Source organism: Falco biarmicus, unplaced genomic scaffold, assembly GCF_023638135.1.
Source record: "Falco biarmicus isolate bFalBia1 unplaced genomic scaffold, bFalBia1.pri scaffold_27, whole genome shotgun sequence".
Taxonomy (NCBI): Eukaryota; Metazoa; Chordata; class Aves; order Falconiformes; family Falconidae; genus Falco; species Falco biarmicus.
Genome location: NW_026611833.1, coordinates 3,540,169 through 3,563,007, shown reverse-complemented (window position 1 = coordinate 3,563,007; position 22,839 = coordinate 3,540,169). Strand labels below are relative to the sequence as shown.

The following is a 22,839-nucleotide window of genomic DNA, read 5'->3' as shown; positions in this document are numbered from 1 at the left end:
GTCTCCTTAGGGTCACAACAACAGGCACAGCTTTGCCTGCCCATGGACCTTGTTGGTTCGGAATGTCAGCATCACTTCCCAGCATATTCTGAATGGGGTTTGCCAAAGATATGAAACCGTGGCCCTCCAAGTCCTGGGGACTTTCTGTTGCCTCCCTTCCTTCCTCAACTCCCTCCGAATTATACACATCTTCCTTGCTGTCAAGGCTTGTCTCTGGCCAAAAGCCCAGCAGCCACCCAGCCGCTCCCTCCCCGCTTCCCTCCACAGTCAGGGCCCAAAAATGAACACAGTCACGGACAGGGGGTCTAACGAGGGATGAGCGTGGGGACACAATCACTTCCCTCACTCTCTTGGCAAGGCACCTCTTCGTACGCTCCAGGGCCCTGCTGGCTGCCTCTGCTACCAGGTCACGGGCTGGGATTGTGTTTTGCCTTCTGTCCCCCAGCACCACCAGGGCCTTTTCTGCACAGACACTGCCCAGCCAGGCAGGTCCCAGGCCCTGCAGCTGCAGGGTGTTAGTCCATGCGAGGGAGGTGCAGGCTCTGCCCTTGGTCCGTCCTGCATCTGTGCAGCTCCTGCCAGGGCGGCCACCCCACCTGCCAGGGTTCCCCTCCATGGCATCCCTAGGGCACAGGGATGCTCCTCTCAGTTTGGTGCCACCGACAGACACTGTGAGAGTTGCCTCCACTGGGTCATGTGTACAGCTCTTAAACTGTAAGCAGGAGAGTCCCCTGTGCTGCCCACACTGCCCCAGTATGTCCCAGTGGCCTCCAGGTGGGGTGTGAGCCCTTCCCCACTGCTCTCTCAGCCTGACCATCCAGCTGGTGTTTTACTCATCTCTTTCTGTTCGCACCCAGAGTGTCATGGACTTGCCTGGGCAGAAGAACGCTGATGAAGACCATGAGAAGAATTTTGTAAAGCTGAGGGAAATGACATCCACTGTGGAGCTCCTCACGCACAACTGCAGGCTGTCAGGTTGGCGAGGCAGGAGTTACCCTTGGAAAATCCACCTGGACAGTTACCCGCTCAGGTGCCAGAAATGTCACCCAAGGCGACTCTAACTGGTGGCACACCCCTCACCATGGGGGTTTGAGCAGCCTGTGGTTCCCCGAGCTGCACTTATGGACTCCTTCCAAGACAGATGCAACACTTACTTGTCCTTTCTCACAAGTGATCTCTGCCAATTCAAGGAGCTTTCAAAAGCGATACCTCAAGGAAATATTGATTTTATACCAGAACTTCACCATTATTATTAGTTATACTACGCCCTTATTTTCTCTCATCTTTAACATATTTGCACCTGAGCAGGAGACAGTGACGGCTTCTGGAGTCATCTTTTCAGCAGACTGTCTCAGCAAAGGCTCTTTCAGTTATTCACCTGTTTTCTCCTCCCTTTACTCTTTGGTCTTTTCGGTACGTCTCACCTGTGCTGCTGTTTTTACTTCAGGAAGGAAAAGCTTGCATGTCTTCCTGCAGCCGAACTGTCTCCTTACCCAACTCTCCCCTTGTGTTTAGATCTATATTTCTGTATCTAGCACCTAAAAGATTTCTCATGAGAGTGTCCCTTGTGGAAAGGCACCTCATCAGAGACAGCTTGGACTCGGCATATGCTTGTGGAGGGTGTTGGCTTATTTATGCCACTTGATCATTCTTCACATTGCTTGCAGATTTGAATAATTCTTCTGTACCGGTGTGCAGCCAGTCCTCTAAGGCAAATTGGTGGGGATGATGCAAAGGAGCTGCAGCACCCACCTGCAGAATTGAGGGGAGAAGTCTGACGTAAGGAGAAGGGATGTGAGTCCCAGGGGACAATGAGAAAAAGGGTGGTCTTGGGGACAGTCAGAGCAAGGTTGTCCATCCGGTGTCAGACCTCAAAGAACTGTGTTTCCTACCAGTCCAGATATCCCGAGGAGATCCTCTGCATCATTATCACTTGGAGATTGCTGCTAGAACCTCCTCTCTAACCTAAAAAGTAGCAAAATATAACCTATGAAATAAAAAATACTTATTTTGAAGTGCACTTTGAAATCCTCTCTTACCTACATGAATGGAACAGATTCAATTAGCTGCACAGGTCTTCAAGACTTGAAGGAAATGAGAAAAGCAAATACCTCATTAGGGCCTTGGGGGCTCCTGCCATGAACCTGAGCTACTGAGAGCAGACTGAACCAACCACTCAAGGAATGTAAGTCAGAAGCAGCACTGAAAATACCTTCAACATTGATGGGTCCCGCTGAGGGCCATTGCTGACAAAGCGTCCCCATGGACTCGTTAGAGTAGCTAATTAGAGGCCAGAACTGCAGGTAGCCAAAGGTACTGTGTCGGTGGCTGTAATGCTGCAAAACACATTTAGATTTTTTTATGAAGCAGAAAGACCAAGCCCTGACCCCCAGGCTCTTGGAGGGCAGAACATAAGAGCCTCCAAATCGAGTTCTATGTCACAGGCCTTGGTGGGAGAGGCAGCTGCCATTGCCAGGGGGACAGAGGCCTCAGCCCCCTGTGGGGCCATTCAGCCTTGCTGCAGCCCTGGGCCATCTCCACTGCAAGTTGCCCTACACTGTCCATGTGGCACCTCTTTCCACTCTGGGGGTTGGCATCTTCCTTGCTTTCCCACCCAGCCCTCACACCTGCATTTTCCTGACTTTTCTGAAGTTTCTCCCCTCATCCCTGCTTGTTCCTTGAGACTTAAAGCCATGGGACAAGCCAGGCTGCCTCTGGGTGAACTCTGGCATCAGAGGGCAACCCTCCGAGGGATATTTCTTTTTCCTCACATCCAATCTTACCCTTCCAAGCAGCACTTTGCGGAGGTTTTCTCTTCCTGTCGCTATCAGGAATCACTCCCTTATCTCTGACACCCCCCTTCAAGCAGGTGCATGCTATTACTGTGGTGCCCTGAGGCTCCACTTTGCCAGTATCAAGAAGCCCAGGACCTTCAGTCTCTCTCCACAGGCACCAAACTCAATCCAGGCAGGTATCCTCCACAGCCTCTCCACTTTTCCCCCATTCCTCCAGAATGAGAAACCTCAAAGCCCAGGCACAGATAACCTGGATGTGGCCACAACAGTGCTGTGTCAAGGGGGATGATGCTGAGTCAAGGGGGATGATGAATCCCTTGTCTGGGTGGCCACCTATGGTGAAAAGCTCCAAAGAATCACCAAAGGAGGACAGTCAATGGCCAGGGAGCAAAGGGAAAGGAGAGGTGAGCTGCTTGCATGGGAGGATACAGGGGTGGTCAAGGAGAAGCAATTGTGCGTGGGAAAGGAGGGAAAAGTTGGGAAAGGGTGAAGAATAGGAATCCATAGGAACCAGCCAAGCAGCCCTGCATCTGAGCAGCAAAGCTTGGAGTGGGAAAAGAACATCGCAGGTCATCTGACCAACTTTCTGATTGGCTTCAACAGCCGCTGGAAACCTGAGTGATTTCCCTGCCATCATGAAGGCAAGATCCATGGTGGATGGAGATCCAGAGTCATTCATGCTGGAAGGGACCTCCGGAGGTGTCCAGGCCTACATGCTGCTCAGAGAACGATCAGTTATGGGGTTGAAGCAAGTAGCTCAGGCTTTTCTTCAAGTGGGGCTTGAAAAGCTCCAAGGATGGACATGGCACAAGCTCTGTGGGACATCTGCTCCACTGCTTGACTGTTCTTCATGGGGAAGGACATTGTCTTCCCTTGCTTCAGCTGATGCCCATTGGCCCCCACACTCCCATCATGCACAACAGGCAAGAACCTGGCTGCCTTTTCTTGCTGATATGGCCCAAGAAGATCTGGGAAGGCTGCTATTAGGTGTCCCCAAAGCCTCCTCTTCTCCTGGCTTTGCACCTTTCAAATAAGGCCCATGGCATCCTGGGCTGCATTAGGAAGAGCACTGCCCAAGGGTTGGTGGAGGTGATCTTTCCTCTCTACTCAGCCCTGCTACAGTTTGTCTTGTTGACTTGCTCTTGATTTCTACTTTACCAGTGTCACCCATACTTGACAGAAAGGTGCTGTCCACATTTTTCACCATTCCTGCCTTGTCTTTTGTTCAAAACAAGTCCAGCAAAGCATTTGTGCCATGTTGGTCAGGGATCATTGCTGCGATGGAGAGACGGGACGCAGGTTGATACAAGCAAATGCCAATTTATTGTACAGAAGCACGAGTTTATATACACTTTCAGAAGCTGCGCGTTTTAAAAAGATTGGTTCTTGAAGCTGCACGTTTTAAACAGTTGGTTCCTGAAGCTGCGCGTTTTAAACAGATTGGTTCCTGAAGCTAAGCCTTGCATACTAGGCAATCCCCGACTGGTGGTTAACTACCAGCAATTAACAGCAAGGTGTTACCCTTCCTTCACGGCATCCGTCCCCCACTCCCCTGTGCTCTCTCAGCATGGCTCATCATGTTAGTTTTTGTGTCTATTCACACTCCTTGTCTTCCCAGGGTTAGTGACCTACAAGCTCGAGCACATTCCCTTCAGCTAACTGATTGCCACGCATGGTCCTGATTTCCAGCCCGCTCCTGCAGATCATCTTCCAGTTTCCCTTCAACCAAGGCCTTCAAGTAAAGTTCCCTTTCTCTAGCGGTCTAAAGGAGATGTCGTTCTCCTTCTAACCTTCATCAGGAGGTTGAGAGAATCTGAGCAGAAGCCCTTTGCACATGGAGGAGTTAGTGATGAGTGTCACAGGAAACCTGAGCAGGCCTGTGCTGTGCTCCATGTACCTCTTGGCCTTCAGGCTGAGCTGTGCTGAGTGTGTCCCTGGGTTGCAGAACAAGCCATATTGGAAGAAGAAATCTGCAGGAAGCTGCTGGTGAATGGCCAACCGCACGCCCTTACCTTTGTCTGAGGCTGCAGTTACCAACTCCCAAGTGAACATCTCCTCTTAGAACACGAGAAGTGATGACTAGAATGGGTTTCCCTGGCAGAAAACACTTCAAGAGCTGACAGGAGCAGTGTGGGATAAGCCTTCTGCAGGCAGGATCTGCACCACTTGCTGCACCACTCTCCCAACGCTGGAAACTCCGTGTTCCCGGCCTCGGAAGGGACGGCATACAGCTGACACGATTGTCTCTGTGTGTAGAGAGTTGGCTCTAGCCAAGGCCAATTGAAATGACACTTTGTCTCAGAGTCCAAGTGCCTTTCTTACTGCAGCCATAACCAGCTGGGCTGCTGATGGCCAATCCCCCAAGGAAACTGGAGACTCCAGGGACCTCAAACTCGCCTTCATGGCCACGTGCCTCCTATGAGCTTCTCAGATGTAATGGGTGTCATAATGATAGCCCAGATCATCAGCCTGCTTGTGGCCTCGGTTACTCCTTGGTCAGCGGTTCCTGAATTGGAGAAGGCAGTGATAAAGAGATGCACAGCAATGGAAGAGATGGCCAAGGACCCTGCAGGTGCCATGAAGGCTTTGCAGGAAGAAGTGTGAGAAATAGCCCCTATAGCTGTGCAAAATGGAATGGCGTTAGATATGAAGGTGGTGTCTGAAGGCAGAGTCTGTGCTGTTCTTAATACCAGTTGTTGCATATACGTAGATCAAAGTGGGAGAAATTCTACAGATATATGTGTAAAAAAAATTTGGACACATCCTATTATTTGTTGTGAGTTCCAGAAAGTTTGCACCTTCTATGAAATTGAAGACATTTGGAATAGCCTGACGTCCTGGTTTCCTGATTTACAGCTATGGATTAAGAAGTTCATCTCCAGATACCTTTCTCCTCTTTCTCTTTGATCGCTCCAATCCATTTTACCTATGTAGCTTCTGCTTTAAGGTTCAGAGAGGAAAATTTGGACTGTCTTTCAGTAGTGTCTCTAATATTCCCTATGGGCAACTCTTCAGTAGTGGCAATAGACCTCATGGGGATTTGCTTGAACTAACAATTATACAGCTGAGAAATGTATTTTTTATTTATTAATTTCTATCCCACTCCCCCCCCCCCCACACACACACGATAATTAATCCCTCTTTTATTCCTGCTTACACCCTGTTCTCTAAGAAAAGCAGGCAATAATTACTGCCAAGAATTTGCTATATTCAGCTGCAGAGTTGGTTGAAGATCTGATGTAAAGTGATGTAAGTCTCATGGGGCTGAAGACAAAAATATTGAGGCTGGAGAGCTGGGGAGCAAGGCTGTCCACGCAGTGATTAGCTCCAGGGACTGCTTTTCCTACTTGTCCGCACCTCCTCAGGAGACACTGTGCATCAATAGTAATTGGAAAAGCCTTCTATCCTTTCCCCAAAGTGCTCATTACCTGCCTTTCTCTTTCACTGTACAGCTGAAACTTATCTCATTAAGTGTAGGAGCCAAACTTGAAGACCAGATGTCCCTGATGGAGGAGACAGGGCTCGTCAGGGCGTTCTCCCTCGTCATGAGCCCAGGGTGTCTGTGGTGCTCTGGACTTCAGGTGTTCAGAGGAGCCTGAAGAAACCTCTCAAGAACACCAAGTCCGGAGCAAAGCCCACAGTCCCTGGAAGCGTTAATGGGCCCCACTGAGGGCCATGGCTGAGAAAGCCGCCCCATGGCCTTGTTAGAGCCCGTCCTTGGGGGCTGTGAGTGCAGGAAGGCAAAGGCGCTGTGCAGGCAGCTCTGCTGCTGAGCAAAGCCTTGGCTTGCTTGATGAAGCAGAAAGGCCAAGCCGTGACCTGCAGCCTGTGGGGAGGTCGGTGCTGTCCCTCACAGAGGGCTCAGGGCTCTTCCTGGGGACCATGGAAGGTGGGCATCCAATGCCCAGTGAAGGACAGCAATGGCACAGCAACTTCCAGCTTCCCCATGGGGCTGCAAGGAGGCAATGATGCCCCCGTGCCGTGAGGACATCATGTCTTGACATGACCCTCAGAGGCAGAGACAGCTGCCACAGCCAAGGGGACACAGACCTGTGTTCTACTGGTGCCTTCCAGCCTTGACAGCACCCTTTGCCCTCTCCACCACAGGCTGTCCTACATGGTTGGAGCCCTGCCCCTGTTGCCCTGCAGGCTGTAGGCACCATCTCGCTGCCCTGCCTTGCTCTCACCCCAACATTGCCATACCTTCGCTGAGGTACCTCCACTCTCACCGGCTGTTCCTTGAAACACAAACCATGGGCTGATCCAGGCTCCCTCTGGCTGAGCTCTGGCACCGCAGCAGGACCCTTGCAGTGACAGTTCTTCCTCCCGATAGCCACTCTCCATTTGCAACATTACACTTTGTGAAATCTTTTCCCCTCTCCTCTTTCTTCCCACTACCCAGAAAGGCTTTACCACCTCAGGAACTGCCTTCCAAGCAGGGAACATAACTCAATAGCTATTTTTGGTGGTCTTTCCCCTCAAAAAAGTGAAGTCACCTCCACATGGTCTTCTAAACCACATGGCTGCTGCTGGCCTTTTAGCTTCTCCCAGAGACGTGACCAAGCCACATGCCTGCTGCTGTCCTCTCATGTCCACAGGCAAAATGGACATGACAGCCTGTACCCCAGCCCTTCTCCTGGATGGGGCCTATGGGGTCCCTTGGCAGAGGGACTGTCCCAGCCACGTTCCTGATGCTGGCCTGTCACCTCCAGAGACAGAACTGACCTCACAGGCCCCTTCACAGCCAGGCATGTCCTCCTGCATGAGGAGTTCCTGAGAATCAGCTGTCCTCCTCATAACACACCCCTCTGTCACCCTCATTCTAACCCATGACCTGGCCACAGAAAAGCAGCCTTGTTTCTTTCAGATTTTTCAAATGCATTTCCCACAAGCCATTTGAGTGGAGAAACATTCTTCACATGAACTTCCGCAGTTGTGTTGACATACACATGATATATGATCTTTCATATATATGGCTTTTTTTTCCAGGTTGGTCTGACCGCTGGAGATCGTCGAATCCAGCCCTCCAACTGAGGCAGGGTCAGCTAGAGCAACTTGCTCAGTAACTGGTCTAGGTAGGCTTGCAATATCATAGAAGCATAGGAACAGAGTATCATTTAGGTTGAAAAAGACCTTAATGATAATCAAATCCAACCGTTACCACAGGACGGCCAATCCCATCACTAAATCATGTCCCGAAGCACTGCATCTATGTACTTTTGAAACACCTCCAGGGCTGCTGATTCCCCCAGCTCCCTGGACAGCCTGTTCCAATGCCTGACCATCCTTGCAGTGAAGATGTTTTTCCTCATATCCAATCTAAAGCTCTCTTGGTGTAAATTGAGGCATATTCCTCTTGTTCTGTCACTTCTTACCTGGGAGAAGAGACCTACCCCACCTTTCAGGTCTACAACCCAACCTTTCAAGTCTACAACATCCTTTCAGGCAGAAAGATCCCCCCTGTGGTTCCTCTTCTCCACACTGTACAACCTAAGTCCCCTCAGGTGCTCTTCAACAGTGCAGGGCTCCAGACCCTTCACCACCTTTGTTGCCCTTCTCTGGACATACTAAAACACCTCAACATTACTGTTGAAGTGAGGGGCCCAAAATGGAAACACAGTGTTCAAGGTGTGGCTTCAGCAGTGCCGAGTACAGGGGGTCCATCACTGCCCTGGTCCTGCTGGCCACACTGTTTCTGATAGCAGACACGATGATATGGGCCTTCTTGGCCACCCGGGCACACTGCTGGCTCATGCTCAACCATCTGTCAACCCGCACCCTCAGGGTACTTCCCCACCAGGCTGCCTTCCAGCCACTCTGGCCCAAGCCTGTAGCGTTGTGGGGGGCTGTTGTGACCCACGTACAGAACTGGCACTTCTCCTGGTTGAACTTCATACAACTGGACTCATCCAAATGATCCAACCCGTGCAGATCCCTCTGCAGAGCCTTCATGCCCTCAAGGACATCAGCACTGCTACCCCACTTGATGTTGTACACAAACTCACTGAGGGTGCACTCAAGCCAGATCACTGATGAAGATCTGAAACAGGACTGGCTCCAGCACAGAGCCCTGGGCAACACCACTCCTTATGGGCCGTCGTCACCCGAATTCACTCCATTTACTCCCCCTCTTGGGGCTTGGCTGTCCAGCCAGCTCGAACCCAGCGTGGAGAACACCCACCGAAGCCATGAGCAGCCAGTTTCTCCATGAGAATGCAGTGGGAGATGGAGCCAAAAGGCTTTCCTAAGGTCCAGGTAGACAGCATCCACAGCCTTTCCCTCATCCACTAGGCAGGTCACCTTGTCCCAGCAGGAGATCAGATTCCTCACAAAGGACCTGCCTTTCATACATCCATACTGGCTGGTCCTGACCTTCTGGTTTTCCTGCACCTCCTGTGTGGTGGCGCTCAGGATGATCAGCTCCACAACCTTCCCTGGCACTAAGATCAGGTTGACAGGCCTGTAGTTATCCCGATCCTCCCTCCTGCCCTTCTTGTAGGTGGGCAGCACGTGACTAACATTCAGCCTTCTTGGGCCTCCCCAGTTAGCCAGCACTGTTGAAAGTCACCCCTGTGGTGAGGCAATAGAGAAACAGACCAATGATTTTCAAAGTGTCCCTGCATCACGGGATGTCCATGGTCAAGGACACAATCAAAAGCACCTTGTCCTTTCTGGGTATAAGGTTCACTGGAACCACATGTCCACTGGGGCTACAGAGGCATCACTGGCAGCAATGCCTTCTCCTGCAGCACTGCACAGTCCAGCCCTGCGTGTCTCTGGTCCCAAGGACAGCATGGATTGCTCTCCTTAGGGACATCTCATTTCACCTTCACAGTGACCTCTGCCCACCACCCCAGAATGCTCTGCAGCAAAACATTTTGCTTGCGTGTGACCTTGGGCTCTTGGTACCCATTATTATTTTTGTAGTTACATGTCTGAGCTTGGCCCTGGTGACACAGGTGTGCTTCAGGGTAACTGCTCTGAAATAACCTAAATCAGGGAGAGGAAAGGGAAAAGTCTTATTTAAGCAGCGTGAGGAAGCCTTAGGATCAATAACCTCACATCATATTGGGGAATTTAGAGATCCTGTGGGTTTACATGGCAAGGGTTTGGGAGTGGTTTGGAGGTGTTTGTAGGCTGGCAAAGGTAAGAAGAGATCCAGAGCTGACTCCATGGCCATAACAGCCACTTTCATTTGACTCCAAAATGGACCAGCCCCTGCCCAAACCTGAGCCAATAAGCAATTCTAGTGGCACCTCTGTGATACCCTATGGCAGAAAGGACAAAGCAGAAAGGGAGGGGAGTGAGAATGATGTGAGAGAACAGCCCTACAGACATCGAGGTGAGTGAAGAAGGAGGGGAGCAGCGAGACAGAGGCTTGGTGGGATCCTGCAAGCCGGTGGTCAAGTAACCGCCCGCTGACAGCCACAGGGCAGCACAGTGACAATGCACGTTTAGGTGTCTGCAGGTTCTTTGCATCAGCGTTCTAGCACAGCTGCCAGATGGGCCAGCAGCTGTGATGCTCCCCTGGATCTGAAACCCTGCATCATTCGTGTCCACCTTGGTACTAGGAGCAAAGCAATGGTGGAGTCTCATCTCCCAGGGGAGTGAGGCAGGAGAGCAGCAGAGTGCAGGCCCCAGGTCACACACTGGCAGGCTGTGGCCTGTGCAGAAGGAGGGAACGCTCCTTCGGGTGCCCTGGAATTGCCTCACCGGTCTAAACCGCGTGGTGGATGCCTGGGCTGTTGGAGGCTGCTGTCCTTGCCGAGCAGCTGTGCTGAGCTCTGCCACCTGCCTTGGCACTTGGTTCCCTCAGGGTCACAGCTCTGTCTGCAACAGGACGGGCTGCAGCTGCCTCTGCGTGGGCCCCTGGCTGAGGGCCCTGCTGCACATCTGGGCTGAAGCCCCCCAGCTGTGGCACCAGCCCAGCTCTGCCTGGCCATGAGGCAACCTGGTACCAAGTGTCCCCGAGCCCGGGGGTGCAAAGGCTTTGCTTCAGAGCAGAGACATGGCCTGGGCAAGGGAGAGCTGAGTCTTGAGCCCTCGGACTGTGCAATGAAGTGCTGAAATGGGCTCTGCAGGGCTTACTGAAGCACTGAAGACATCCTCCCCGCCCTGCCTGCAGAACCACCAGACACACACATGCACACACACTCTTTTAGGAGTACTTGGGTCCTTTGCTGCAGTCTTCCTGGTGTCCTCTCTAGTAATGCGTTAACAAAAGTTGATACTCCTGCACAAAACTTTTTCTATTAAGAGAATTGCCACTGCTGGAAATAAGTGTGTCCCCCCAGGAGAGGCAAGGCCTGTGAGGGATTGCCTCATCGTGCTGCCCAGCAGGTTCCCCTGCAGCCCCAGGGACAGCTGGAGGGAGCCCAGAGGGGCAGAGGAGGGAGGCAGGGAGAGCTCAAAAGCAGCCCTTGGTGGGGGGCTGCTGAGAGCTCCCTGCTGGAGAAATCTGCAGAGCCCTGGAGCCGGTAAGTGTGTGGCTGCAGGGCAATGCCTCTGCAGTTCCTAGCCGGGTCTGCAGCAGCTGGGGCCCCCCCAGCCTGTGGGACCGTGTGGGAGCCTTGTGCTGTGGAGGAGGCCAGTGTGCTGCAGAGCAGGGCTTCCCTGCTGCAGCGTGGGAGGGCCAGGGCATGTGGGCTGCCTTGTGCCAGGGCCGGCTGCAGGGCTGTGAAGGTGGCTGTGCAGGCAGGGGTGCCCAGGGCTGTCCTTGCCAGCAGGGTCCCTGCAGCCCAGGGGGCTGTGTGCTGGGGCAGGGGCTCTGCTGCCTGCCAGGGGCAGCTCTCAGCCTGCTGGGAGCTCCCGTGCGGCTGCGGGCAGAAGGTGGGGGTGGAAGGAGCAAACCCTGTCAGGGCAATGTTCTCGTGCTGTTGCGTGGGTACTGCATTGGTCAGGGCTGCTCGCAGCTTCTGCTCATGCCCACATCATTTCCAAGGCGACTTCTCATGAGCACATTCACGGCAGGGGTTTTCTGCTGGAGTCTCTTCTTGCCTGAATCTCTGCTTCCATTTTTATCTTGCTCATCTTGGTAGGAATGGAATCTGAACTGTGTAGGTCAGAGCAGGGGCAGAGACTCTCAGAGCATCACAGTGATGTTTATGAGGAAGGTCAGCAAGTGCCTTCCCTCTGCAGCAGCATCCAGATCAAAGCAGCATCAGCTCTCCTTTTCCCTCAGGCTCTGGGGGAGCTGTTCTTTCAGGCCTGCAGGCAGAGAGCGGCTGCAGGGCAGAGCTGGGCACACAGGGGCTGAGCTGGGCTCTGTGAGCGCTGGCAGGGAAGAGCCGTGGGGCCAGAGAAAGAGCTGCTGGCAGGGACAGCTGCAGGCGTTGAGCGTGGCTGTCCTGCATTGCTCTGGTCTGGGAGGTGCTGTGCAGGGCTTGAGAAGGGAAAGGCATTCCAGTGTGCCCATCTGTCTCTCTCCTGGCTTTGCTCAGATGATTTTGGGATAACTGACCGGCTCGGTTGGAATGGGAGTTTCAGCTGCAGGCTCAGGCACAGACCCTGTGAGTCCTCCTGTGCCGATGTGAGCACAGCAAGGAGGTGTCCCAGGTTTCCTCTAATCTGTGAAGCTGTGGGCAATGCAGTGTGTGATGCTGGGGAAGGAGCTGGCTCTCCTTTAACAATTACCGTAATCAGGACCCTCGGTCACCTGCTTGGGGTGTCCACCCAAGCTGCACGCTGCTTCCAGGGCACACTGTGACCATGGGTGTCCCTGGCTAGAAAGGGGGGTGCTGAGACTTTGAGAAAGGGCGAGCCATTCTGTGCTCTGTAGTGGATCCCTCTGCTCTTCAGCAGTGTCTGCTTGCTTTTTAGGGTAACAAAGTGTCCTGGTTGTGGCTGGGATAGAGTTAATTTTCATCTAAGTGGGAAGGACTTTTGAGAACAATTTTGAAAATGCACTGATATTTTTGGTTGTTTATAGGTGATGCAACATGTTCATGCTCAGTATATAAACTTGGTGGGGGTTGCTGGGGTCTGCCAGTCGATGCTGGGGACTGGCTGGGCATCAGTCAGTGGGTGATGAGCAGCTGTATTGTGTATCACTGTCTTCCCTGCTTCCTTTCTTCCTTTCTTCCTTTCTTTCTTTCTTCATTTCTTTCTCTCTTTTTCTCTTTGCTTCTTTCCTTCCTCCTTGTTTCTTTCCTTCTTTGTTTCTTTCTTCCATTCTTCCCTCCTTCCTTCCTTCCCTCCTTCCTTCCTTCCCTCCTTCCTTGCTTCCCTCCTTCCTTCCTTCCCTCCTTCCTTCCTTCCCTCCTTCCTTCCTTCCCTCCTTCCTTCCTTCCTTCCTTCCTTCCTTCCTTCCTTCCTTCCTTCCTTCCTTCCTTCCTTCCTTCCTTCCTTCCTTCCTTCCTTCTTTCTTTCTTGTTGGATTTTATTACCCCCGACTACCTCCCTCTCATTATAACTGTCATTCTCATTATTGTTATTGTAATTTCATTTTTATTCTACTGCATTTGTGATTTTTTTCTCGCCTCAAACTTCAAGATTTACATTCCTTTCTGATTCCTCTCCTCATACCTATGGGTGAGGGGGGAGTAAGTGAGCATCCCTGTGGTACATAATTTCCAGCCAGGGTTAAACCAGGACACATGTCAGTGTAATTGGACTCTATCACAGAAAGCTGCAAGTGCGGGGCAGCTGAGAAGGAGCTGGAGGGACTCACCAGAGTCCCTGCCTCTGCCCTCAGGCACAGACAGTGCCCTTGCCTCTCAGCACTCACTCTGCTCTCCCTGAGCACGGCACAAAGCCCTCCTGACCTGACTGGCCATGGCCGTTGCTCAGCACGGGCAGAGCCGATGCTGACAGGCCCTTCTGCGCTGGGAGCAGTTTGGGCTGAGCCAGTGCAAGGCCAGGACTGGCCCCTGCCCCCAGGGTTCCCATGAAGCCCCTGCTGCAGAGCAGGGCTCACTGCTGGGCAGCCAGCGGGCACAGCCCCTGCTCCTCACAGCACACTCGGCCAGCACTCAGCACAGCTCCAGCCACGGCTCGGAAGGGAGCTCTCCTAGGAACGGCAGAGGGGGGACATGGGGCAGCGGGGGCGCATCTAGGAGAAACGGCTTTCACTTGGCTCAAAGAAGTCTCTCCTAAATTGTCCCTGCCTTTTGTCCTTCAACAGGTCCCTGTGTTCAGAAACAGAAGATGTCTAACAGCAGCTCCATCACCCAGTTCCTCCTCCTGGCATTGGCAGACACGCGGGAGCTGCAGCTCTTGCACTTCTGGCTCTTCCTGGGCATCTACCTGGCTGCCGTCCTGGGCAACGGACTCATCATCACCACCGTAGTGTGTGACAAACATCTCCACACCCCCATGTACTTCTTCCTCCTCAACCTGTCCCTTCTTGACCTGGGCTCCATTTCTACCATTGTCCCCAAAGCCATGGCCAATTCCCTGTGGGAAACCAGGGCCATCTCCTATGCAGGATGTGCTGCCCAAGCTTTTCTCTTTTTATTTTTCATTTCAACTGAGTATTTTCTCCTCACTGTCATGGCCTATGACCGCTCCGTGGCCATCTGCCAGCCCCTGCACTACGGGACCCTGCTGGGCAGCAGAGCTTGTGTCCACATGGCAGCTGTTGTCTGGGGTAGTGATGTTCTCTATGCTGCGCTGCACACGGCCAATACTTTTTCACTGCCGCTCTGCCACGGCAATGCCCTGGGACAGTTCTTCTGTGAAATCCCACAGATCCTCAAGCTCTCCTGCTCACACACCTACCTCAGGGAAGTGGGGCTTATTGTGGTTAGTGCCTTCATAGCATTTGACTGTTTTGTTTCCATCATGCTGTCCTACGTTCAGATCTTCAGGGCTGTGCTGAGGATCCCCTCTGAGCAGGGACGGCACAAAGCCTTTTCCACGTGCCTCCCTCACCTGGCCGTGGTCTCCCTCTTTCTCAGCACTGGCACATTTGCCTGCCTGAAACCCCCCTCCGTCTCCGCCAAATCTCTGGACTTGGCGGTCTCAGTCCTGTACTCGTTGGTGCCTCCAGCAGTGAACCCCCTCATCTACAGCATGAGGAACCAGGAGCTGAAGGACGCACTGAAGAAGCTGATGCAGTCAGGTGTCTCTCAGTGGCAATGAACTGACTGTGGCTCTTTACAAGGTATTTTCAAGTCACGTATAGGACATAATGTGTGTTTAACATTCCATCTATGACAATCATGGTTTTACTTCAATGTATTTCCTCACTCCACTTCCCCAAAAGCACGAACCCAGCCTCCCTGACCCAGAGGCCTTTGTACATGCGCCAGGGAGGATGGTACATATATACTCCTGTGTCACATCTCAGTAATAAAAGGGAGGGTTTTTTCAATGCCTATATCTGGAGGTTGGTCTCTTCTTCCAAAGCTGAGCTCAGGAACAGGCTGCAGGAATTGCCCCCAGAAGACCATGCTGCTGGGCTTGGGTTCCCCATGGCTCAGGGGAGGAGGGCATGGGGCAACGCGTTAGGGCATGGGCCTGTGTTGAGCCTTGGCGTGTGGGGGCCCAGTGCCCATGGGAATGGTGGGTGACCAAGAGGGATGTGCCTGGGACCATCTCCCTGGGCTTTCAGGCACCGCTGCCCTGCACAGCAGCACCGCCTGCTCAGGGCCATGCCTGAGACCACATCCCTGGGCAAGAGCAGGTGTCTCTGTGGATGCCCCAGCTGGGGCAGGCTGCTGTGTCCCTGGTGCAGCAGGAGGTGCCTGGGGAGCCCCCAGGCCAGCAGCCTGGTGCTGGGGACAGGGACTGGCCCCGAGGGGCTGCCAGGAGTGGGCAAGCAGGGTCCCTGTGAGAGAGGAGCAGCAGACAGAGGGAGGCAATGGCCTCTGTGTCCTCATGCCATGGCTGGTGCCAGCCCTGGGGCTGACTGGCAGGAGGAGACCCCTCTCTGCCCACCAGCATCTCCTGTGCCCTTGTGATGGTCTATGGCCATGGGGTGAGTGCCCAGAGCTCTGCAGCCCCCTTTGGGTGGGCACTTGCATGGGGCCAGCCCCGCGTGGGCTGCTGTGTCTGCCTGGGCTGGGGAGAGGGCAGGGGAGGTGGGCAGAGCTGGGGGGGGGCTGGGCTGGGAGGGGCCAGGGAGAGGGAAACACCAGTGCGAGCTCAGCTGTGTGGGTGTGCAGGGTGGGGGCACACAGCAGGGTGTCCTGGTGCAGACCCAGGGGTCATGGTGAAGCAAGCAAGGCACCAAAGGAGCGGGACTGAGGGGCCAGATCTGTGCCGTGTTCCCTGCACACCCTCAGAAAGCTGCAGAAGGGAAATTTTCCCCACAAATTCCCAAACACTGCTCATTTCCAAGCCTGGTCATATACCCCAGCCCTCATTAGGGACCACTGCTGCATGGCCACCTCTGTCCTCCTCCGTTGCCCAGTGATACCCAACTCCATCACCATTTCTAAATATAAAGGGAGCCACTTTCCTACTGACACTTGTTACACACAAGTCCCATAGCTCTTGCCACATTGGTCTCTCAGGGAAGGCCATTGTCAGACACCTCCAACAAGATCATGTTCTCATGGCATGGTGTTCTAACAAATATTGATTGAGATCCCACCAGCTGGCCTGGGTCCAGCGCTCCAGTCTTTCATTCAGAACAATTTCTCAAATAATACTCTTGCTCTCTCAGCCTCCCTTTGCCCATAATATGCTCCAGGTCCTAACCATCCTTCTGGCCTCTGCAGGACTTGCTGTGATGTGTCAGGGTCTTTCATCTGCTGGGAGCCCCACTGTGGGCTCAGCAGTCCTGATGTGGTCCTGTGGTGGGTTAACCTGGGCCAGTGGTGAGACAAACATTCAGCTGCTCATTCGCTGCACTGACTCAACAGGACAAAGGAAGAAAATAAACCAGCAATGCTCATGGCCAAAGATAAAGAAAAAGAGATCTCTTAATGATTCTTTTCATGTCCAGAGATGTGTTGCCTTGGCAAAGATTAATTTATTGCCAATTAAAAAAATATGTTTGGATTGTGAGATACTATGGCAGGAGAAACAATGGGTGAGATAGTCTGGTTTATTCTGGGGGAATCAGTCTCCTTGGTGTTCACAGGACAGGTAAGCAAGGATGCCAGAAGTCCAGGGGCTTGTGGGCAAGTTCCTCAGACCAAACAGGTTGCCCACTCTGATGCTCACCTGGACCTGGGTCTCCACAAAGAGGTCAAGATGCTCAGGGATGTGAATAGCAGTGCCAGTCTTGATTGTAGTGATTATGAAATTGTGGTGTCCTTGATGCCCAGGTAAGTGGGGAAGGAGAGCAGCAGAGCACAGCCCTGGGAGATGAGGGTAGTAAAACCTGGCCTGCTGAGGGCACTGGCAGGTGGGATCCCATGGGGGCAGGGCCCTGAGAGCATCCCTAGGCCTTCCTGGCCCTGACCAGCCTCACCTGGGGCCTCCACCCAAAGCTTTGTCCATGGCTTCGGGGGGCCATTGAAGCCAGGCAGGAGATTCAGCCCCAGCATGATCTATGCCGTAGGTGTGCGGGTCACCTTAGAGAGGCGTGTGGGTCTCCTTAGGGTCACAACAACAGGCACAGCTTTGCCTGCCCATGGACCTTGTTGGTTCGGAATGTCAGCATCACTTCCCAGCATATTCTGAATGGGGTTTGCCAAAGATATGAAACCGTGGCCCTCCAAGTCCTGGGGACTTTCTGTTGCCTCCCTTCCTTCCTCAACTCCCTCCGAATTATACACATCTTCCTTGCTGTCAAGGCTTGTCTCTGGCCAAAAGCCCAGCAGCCACCCAGCCGCTCCCTCCCCGCTTCCCTCCACAGTCAGGGCCCAAAAATGAACACAGTCACGGACAGGGGGTCTAACGAGGGATGAGCGTGGGGACACAATCACTTCCCTCACTCTCTTGGCAAGGCACCTCTTCGTACGCTCCAGGGCCCTGCTGGCTGCCTCTGCTACCAGGTCACGGGCTGGGATTGTGTTTTGCCTTCTGTCCCCCAGCACCACCAGGGCCTTTTCTGCACAGACACTGCCCAGCCAGGCAGGTCCTGCAGGGTGTTAGTCCATGCGAGGGAGGTGCAGGCTCTGCCCTTGGTCCGTCCTGCATCTGTGCAGCTCCTGCCAGGGCGGCCACCCCACCTGCCAGGGTTCCCCTCCACAGCATCCCTAGGGCACAGGGATGCTCCTCTCAGTTTGGTGCCACCGACAGACACTGTGAGAGTTGCCTCCACTGGGTCATGTGTACAGCTCTTAAACTGTAATCAGGAGAGTCCCCTGTGCTGCCCACACTGCCCCAGTATGTCCCAGTGGCCTCCAGGTGGGGTGTGAGCCCTTCCCCACTGCTCTCTCAGCCTGACCATCCAGCTGGTGTTTTACTCATCTCTTTCTGTTCGCACCCAGAGTGTCATGGCCTCACTTGGGCAGAACAACACTGAGGGAGACCATGGCCAGAGTTTTGTAAAGCTGAGGGAAATGACATCCACTGTGGAGCTCCTCACGCACAACTGCAGGCTGTCAGGTTGGCGAGGTAGATGGCAAATCTCATAAGCAGTCATAAGCCATCACAGTGAGAAGAAAATACTCTGCTGAAATGAAAAAGAGAATCAGTAAGTGCTGGGCAGCAAATCCTCAGTAAGAGATGGCTCTGGTCGTACAGGAAACTGAGCGTGGCTTTGGGGAGAATGGTGGGGATGGAGCCCAGGTCGAGGAGGGAGAGGTTATGAGGATGAAGCACATGGGGGTGCGGAGGAGGTGATCGCACAGTACAGTGGTGATGATGAGGCTGTTGGCCATGAGGGCAGCCAGGGAGATGCCCAGGAGAGCCAGAAGTGCAAGACCTGCAGCTCCCGCGTGTCTGCCAATGCCAGGAGGAGGAACTGGGTTAAGGGGTAGCCACTTGGCATCTGGTGCCTCCTGGCACAGAGATTGTCTGAGAGGGAAAAGAGTTAGGCAAGACTTTGCTGAGCAAAACCTAACATATTTCTCAGAGGAACCCCAATGAAAAGGCCTCTCTGCTTTCCCGAAGACCTTTAGTAGATCTCTCATGAGTTGGTTTTTGCTGAGGGTGCTCCAGGGAGTAGGAGACTCTGCTGTGGGCTCTGCAGGAGTCAGTCCTTCCCTACAGCAGTAGCGAAATAGGAACGTGGCGTGATGTAGGATTAAATACACTCAGGGCATCAAAGGGCTTCACAGCATTGCCACCCCGTGTTCACCCAACTATGGAGCGGAGTTGAGGGGATTTTTCTCTGTGTATTTTGTTCCGGTTGCCCCACCACAGCTGAGGAGTGGTTTTGGCACTGCCATTCCTGCTGCACTGCAGGTGCCATCAGGTGGGCCCTGAGAGGCAAAGAGACAGTCCCTTTGTGCGGACTGAGGACAGCCAGTCTGTCCACCCGCCCTGGTTTCAGCTGCCCTGTGCTGGCAGCTCCTTGACCTGCAGGACTGTCACCCCCAATGCTTCCCAGAGAAGGAACTGGACGCTGCTGAGAGCAGAGGCAGCCAGTTTCCAAGTACCGATCTGCAAACTCCTCATGCTGCCTCATCATACCTGAGAAGGATCTCCGCTCTGCCCCTGCAGCCAGGGACACAGAGGGCACATTGCAGCTGCCTGTGCACAGCTACCCAGCAGCATTCCTGGGGTGTCTTCTCCATGGGGCTCCCTGATCACACAGCGATGCCACCGGAGAGTTGTGCCCTTCTGGAGCGCAGCCTGCAGCCACCCAGCTCCTGAAGGTGGGCTGTCCTGAAGTGAGAGGTGTCTCTTTTGGACTTCTGGGAGCTTAGGTATCAGGAGGCGATTGGGAGACCTTACTGCCATAGGCTAACCTGTATGGCAAGACCCCTCAGGCTGGTCTCTCAAAGGACAAAGCAGAAAGGGAGAGGAGTGAGAATGATGTGAGAGAACAGCCCTACAGACATCGAGGTGAGTGAAGAAGGAGGGGAGCAGCGAGACAGAGGCTTGGTGGGATCCTGCAAGCCAGTGGTCAAGTAACCGCCCGCTGACAGCCACAGGGCAGCACAGTGACAATGCTCCTTTAGGTGTCTGCAGGTTCTTTGCATCAGCGTTCTAGCACAGCTGCCAGATGGGCCAGCAGCTGCGATGCTCCCCTGGATCTGAAACCCTGCATCATTCGTGTCCACCTTGGTACTAGGAGCAAAGAAATGGTGGAGTCTCATCTCCCAGGGGAGTGAGGCAGGAGAGCAGCAGAGTGCAGGCCCCAGGTCATACACTGGCAGGCTGTGGCCTGTGCAGAAGGAGGGAACGCTCCTTCGGGTGCCCTGGAATTGCCTCACCGGTCTAAACCGCGTGGTGGATGCCTGGGCTGTTGGAGGCTGCTGTCCTTGCCGAGCAGCTGTGCTGAGCTCTGCCACCTGCCTTGGCACTTGGTTCCCTCAGGGTCACAGCTCTGTCTGCAACAGGACGGGCTGCAGCTGCCTCTGCGTGGGCCCCTGGCTGAGGGCCCTGCTGCACATCTGGGCTGAAGCCCCCCAGCTGTGGCACCAGCCCAGCTCTGCCTGGCCATAAGGCAACCTGGTACCAAGTGTCCCCGAGCCCGGGGGTGCAAAGGCTTTGCTTCAGAGCAGAGACATGGCCTGGGCAAGGGAGAGCTGAGTCTTGAGCCCTCGGACTGTGCAATGAAGTGCTGAAATGGGCTCTGCAGGGCTTACTGAAGCACTGAAGACATCCTCCCTGCCCCTGCCTGCAGAACCACCAGACACACACATGCACACACACTCTTTTAGGAGTACTTGGGTCCTTTGCTGCAGTCTTCCTGGTGTCCTCTCTAGTAATGCGTTAACAAAAGTTGATACTCCTGCACAAAACTTTTTCTATTAAGAGAATTGCCACTGCTGGAAATAAGTGTGTCCCCCCAGGTGAGGCAAGGCCCATGAGGGATTGCCTCATCGTGCTGCCCAGCAGGTTCCCCTGCAGCCCCAGGGACAGCTGGAGGGAGCCCAGAGGGGCAGAGGAGGGAGGCAGGGAGAGCTCAAAAGCAGCCCTTGGTGGGGGGCTGCTGAGAGCTCCCTGCTGGAGAAATCTGCAGAGCCCTGGAGCCGGTAAGTGTGTGGCTGCAGGGCAATGCCTCTGCAGTTCCCAGCCGGGTCTGCAGCAGCTGGGGCCCCCCCAGCCTGTGGGACCGTGTGGGAGCCTTGTGCTGTGGAGGAGGCCAGTGTGCTGCAGAGCAGGGCTTCCCTGCTGCAGCGTGGGAGGGCCAGGGCATGTGGGCTGCCTTGTGCCAGGGCCGGCTGCAGGGCTGTGAAGGTGGCTGTGCAGGCAGGGGTGCCCAGGGCTGTCCTTGCCAGCAGGGTCCCTGCAGCCCAGGGGGCTGTGTGCTGGGGCAGGGGCTCTGCCGCCTGCCAGGGGCAGCTCTCAGCCTGCCGGGGGGCTCCCGTGCAGCTCTGGGGGCGTATGGACTGAGCCCTGATAGGGAAGGATCTCTCTGCTGTTGAGAGCGTGCTGCAAGGGTGAGCGCTGCTTACAAGTATAGGTTACCCTCAGAATATGTCTGGATGAGACTTTTTGTATCGAAGGTCAGCGCAGGGATTGCTATGATAAATCCAGGGCTCTCCTCAATCTGTGTTTTCAGTTTTCTGTTGTTGGGGGCAGGAGAGGGAAGGCGGAAATGTTAATGGAGAGCTCGAGTTTGAAGATGTCCCTGAGACTGCCAGCTGTAACTCTGAGTGATGAGGAGGTCTGCCAGGAGCCTCCTGAAGTGCCCTCAGCCACTCCTCCGCCTATGAACAGCAGCAGCAGCACCTTTGCTGGAGCCATCAGGGTCGTTCTGAGCTGCCCTTTTCCCCCTGCGGACAGGACCCCGTGCCCAGCCAGTGCCCTTCAGAGAGGCACGTTTGTGGGGGGCCAGTGCACAGAGGCAGAGATGTGGTCTGTGAGCACTGACAGGGAAAGACCTGGCACAGGGAGATACCTCCCACAAGGAAAGTCTCCTGACATCCAGGATATTGCAAGGACTGATAGGAAACTTCAGACAGAATTGTTGTTGAAGGGAGAATCAGAAAGCTCTCTCTGACCATGTGCAGTGCAGACCCCTTTCTCTGAGGCATCCCCCTGGCTGCTCTCCCCCCAGAAAAGCCTCTGCCCTCAGGGCTGGGGGTCCCGAGGCGTGAGCCACCCCCTCTGCAGCCAGAGCTCCAGCAGAGCCGCGGTGCAGCTCTGCAGCCACGTGCCCCGGTCGCTCTGCAGAGCACAGGGGCTGAGAGCAGCTGCCCGGCAGTGTTGGTGTGTGGGAGGTGGCGAGCAGAGCTGGGCAAGGGCAACGCTGCCCTCAGTGCCTGGCTCGCTCGCCCTGGACACTCTTACCTAGACCATCAGTGCAATTTTACTTCTTTCTCTGCCGTTTTGGGTTAGTTTTATTCTCTAGCTCTTGCTGTCAGGCTCTCTGGGGATGGGTGTTTCAGCTGCAGAGTCACACTCTGACCTTGTGGGTCCTCTCCTGCAGCTGTGTCCATGGGAACAAGTGTCCCAGCTTTCCTCTCACCCGTGGGGCTGTGGGCAATGCCCTATGTGGGGCTGGGCAATGGGCTGGTTCTCCCTGAACCTGATGCTCTTGTTAGGGCACTTGGCTACCTCCTTGAAGTTCCCTTCCAAGCAGTGCGTTGCCCTCCAGAATGGAAACCTGTCCCCTCGCACCCATTAGCGATCTGAAAGCCCCACGTAGATGCGTAGAGTTTCTGTGATGGAGAAAACACTGCTGGGGTGGGTGAAATGAGCTGTGTATCCTTTGCTGTGGGTGGGATGCTGAGTTCTGATGAAAGTCTACAACCTTTACTGGTCTGTGGTGGGTCAGACCGTTCTCAGCAGTGCCTTGTGGTATTTCAGGGTAACATGGGAGTGTGGCCACCATTCATCTCAGGAAGGTGCAAGCCCACAGAAACTGGGAACCAGAAGGACAGACCACCTCCCCTCACTGGGCACTCACCCACAGGCAATCCTCTTGCCTCACAGACCTCACTCTGTTCCACCGGAGGGCAGCAAAAATGCTCTGCTTTTCTGACATCTGAAAATACTCAACAGGAGAGATGGGGGGGAGCTGTGAAAAAAACTAAAGCTCTCTTACAATGCCTTCACCCTTCCCGTTCCTTAGCTTTGGCGCTGCAGA

At 54.1% G+C, this 22,839-nt stretch overlaps 1 protein-coding gene across 1 annotated transcript; it reads left to right on the top strand.

Annotated features, from left to right (window-relative positions):
• The first annotated feature begins 13,940 nt into the window (after positions 1–13,940).
• On the top strand, positions 13,941–14,876 carry LOC130143400 (olfactory receptor 14C36-like). Its single transcript, XM_056326086.1, has one exon. The coding sequence runs from the start codon at positions 13,941–13,943 to the stop codon at positions 14,874–14,876; it is 936 nt and encodes a 311-aa protein (XP_056182061.1).
• Positions 14,877–22,839: the final 7,963 nt, after the last annotated feature.

What these genes read in the sequence shown, in the direction of transcription:
- LOC130143400 (XM_056326086.1), top strand. Translation starts at nt 13,941, where the DNA reads ATGTCTAACAGCAGCTCCATCACCCAGTTCCTCCTCCTGGCATTGGCA.